The sequence below is a fragment of the Lupinus angustifolius genome, unplaced genomic scaffold (assembly GCF_001865875.1).
Source record: "Lupinus angustifolius cultivar Tanjil unplaced genomic scaffold, LupAngTanjil_v1.0 Scaffold_60_133, whole genome shotgun sequence".
NCBI lineage: Eukaryota > Viridiplantae > Streptophyta > Magnoliopsida > Fabales > Fabaceae > Lupinus > Lupinus angustifolius.
Genome location: NW_017723014.1, coordinates 3,233 through 5,676, shown reverse-complemented (window position 1 = coordinate 5,676; position 2,444 = coordinate 3,233). Strand labels below are relative to the sequence as shown.

The 2,444-nt window shown below is 32.6% G+C and overlaps 1 protein-coding gene across 3 annotated transcripts in view; it reads left to right on the top strand.

The window, feature by feature from the left end:
• Positions 1-402: 402 nt before the first annotated feature.
• Positions 403-2,444, top strand: part of LOC109339204 (uncharacterized protein At3g61260-like) — a 3,747-nt gene continuing 1,705 nt past the window's right edge. Inside the window, exons 1-3 of one of the 3 annotated variants that reach the window (XM_019576618.1) lie at positions 403-568; positions 971-1,050; positions 1,495-1,752. In XM_019576618.1, coding sequence (XP_019432163.1) covers positions 543-568; positions 971-1,050; positions 1,495-1,752 — 364 coding nt within the window. In that variant the 5' untranslated portion in view covers positions 403-542. Of the gene's footprint in view, positions 569-915; positions 1,051-1,494; positions 1,753-2,444 lie in introns of all 3 variants that reach the window. The other 2 variants (XM_019576620.1, XM_019576619.1) reach the window with 2 other exon arrangements.

Here is a 2,444-nt window from a genome sequence, read left to right as displayed (position 1 = left end):
ATGTGGGGGGCAAAAAATAAAGGAGGATATGACTACATTTTACATTTTACATTTTACATTTATCACGTCTCATTGTGTAAAACAAAATATCACCATTGAGCATAAAGGTTCTGTTTCTCTCCTCTTGTCGTACTTGTTGAGACAATAACTTAGAGGTAAAGTCTGACATCTTTTGTTTTTTTGTCTTTCTAGAAGATTTGAATTAAAAGTTCAAAAAAATTTCATTAGAGGAATCTGTATTAGAAAAAGTGGTGTAGAACATCAAATAATTAAGATCCTATGCTTAAGGTAACTGGTGAGTTTCCAATGAAGAAAAGAATACATATCTTAACTCTTCACTCACAAGGCACTTGAGTTCCAAACCAGACATCACATGCAAAGTATATCTAACCTTGCTTGTTCTCATTTCCCATAAACTATAACCTACAAAAAGGTTCTTTTCTAGCTTTATTCTCTTTCAAATAAGCACCAAAAACTAGAAGCTAGTGGATAACAAAGCATTGTTCATAAAAGGGAACCTAAAGAACAAAACCCTCCAAAGAATGGAGACCCTGATGAAACAGATAAGGTAACTAATTCTTGATTTTCACCTTCTAAAAATGTTGGATGGTGATTAAAATGTATCATACTAATTGTAATTTTCATCCCAGTCATATATTATGTGTTAATTTCTATACAAATTTACCATGCATGTAGCATGCAGGTGTTCTAACAAGACTAAATTATATGTTATCAAATCTAGTTTGCAATAAAATGAATATCAACCATTTTGAGAACCTACTACCTAGTAGCCATCATCATGCAATTAAGTCCTAAGGTTATACACCAAATTATATTTATTTATCATTTACACCATCTTTTTTTTATCTTCTCTAACTTGGTATGTAATTATGTATATGCATATAATAACAACAGCATAAAGTAATTTTTTCTGCCACAAATATTGTTTGCACTGAGCACTTCTTGTTAGACTGAAATTTACTGGTGCAGAAGAGGAGAACAAATCTGACCCGAGTAGCAGCACAAACCAGAAAATTCAATCCTTCAAAGGTGATGTTGTCTTTCCCTTGTAGCTTTGTTATTAGGATTAGTCAAAAAAACAAAAATCACCATGCATAGAAAAATAAAAAGGAGGGGAAAGAGTTGAGAATTTGTGTCATCCTGAAATCTTTAATAAAGTCAAGGGACAAAAATCACCATATCCCTTTGAATAACAATTGGTTTCTTGATCATTATCATGATCATGGTTTTAAATTATGGTTAAGTTGCATTTACAATACTCGTAGATAATTGTGAAAAAATATATGGTTAATGTGACTTCAATTGCAGTTGCAATACAATTTTGGAGACATCAATATAAGGCTGCAATTATGGTTACAAAGTGCAATTTAAAACCATCGAAAATAGTGATAACACATTTTTCTTTGTTTTTTGGGCTAAAAATAAATGAGGCAAGTAGTTAATCTACAAACTCCTGTGACAAAATTTTTACAGATAAGAAAAAGGCTCAGAACTGGTTCCAGAGACAATCTTCAAGGAACATGAGTCATGATTATGATTCCACAGAAATGGAACATGCCACATCAATAGCTGCTGCTGCGTTTGCAATTCATTCACAAGAAGGGGTCTCAGAAATCCCACAAAAGAAGAAAATAAGTGAGCACCCTGAGACCTCATTGACCAAGACCAAAAGTAAGGTTAAGGATACAAAATCTCCATTTTCCTTACCCGGTGTTGCATCCAAGCGATCAGGTAACACATGAACACAAAAGTTGTATACTATTTAGAGTAAAGTAGCAACTTGATCTAAGAAAACATTCTTTACTTGCAATTTAGTCCATAATCTAATTAAGTGCATGAACAATCTTTTAAATTGCGTTTGTGATGGTGATTGCGTTAAAGGTTGCGGTTACTGTGATTGTAATCATTGTGGTCGTTGCAATACGGATTACAGTCGTTGCAGTGTGAATTATTTTGTTATTAAAAAATAATTTTGTATTCAATGTGGCCTAAAGCAGTCCGATGCAGGCCTAATGCAGTCCAATACGGTTGCATTGTAGCCCGATGTGACCGCATCATTGTAATTCAGAGTCAGATTGCAATTATGGTGTGATGCGGTTACAACGGTCACCACAACCACAATATTGCAGCCATATCAAGTGATGTGGTCCGCAATTTAAATTATGAGCATGACTTAACCATAGAATTTACTAAACTTGTATCAACTAAGATCTTTTATGTTGATACATGTTTTGTAAATTCAAGAACTAGTTGGCATAACTAAATTTAAAGACTAAATTGCAAATGCAGAATATTTTTAGGACCTAAGTTATTAATTTACTATTATTTCTCTCTATATCTTTTAAGGTTATACCTTTTATGAGAAGAAGAAACTCACAAATTTACTAAGTTATTAATTTACTATTATTTCTCTCTATATCTTT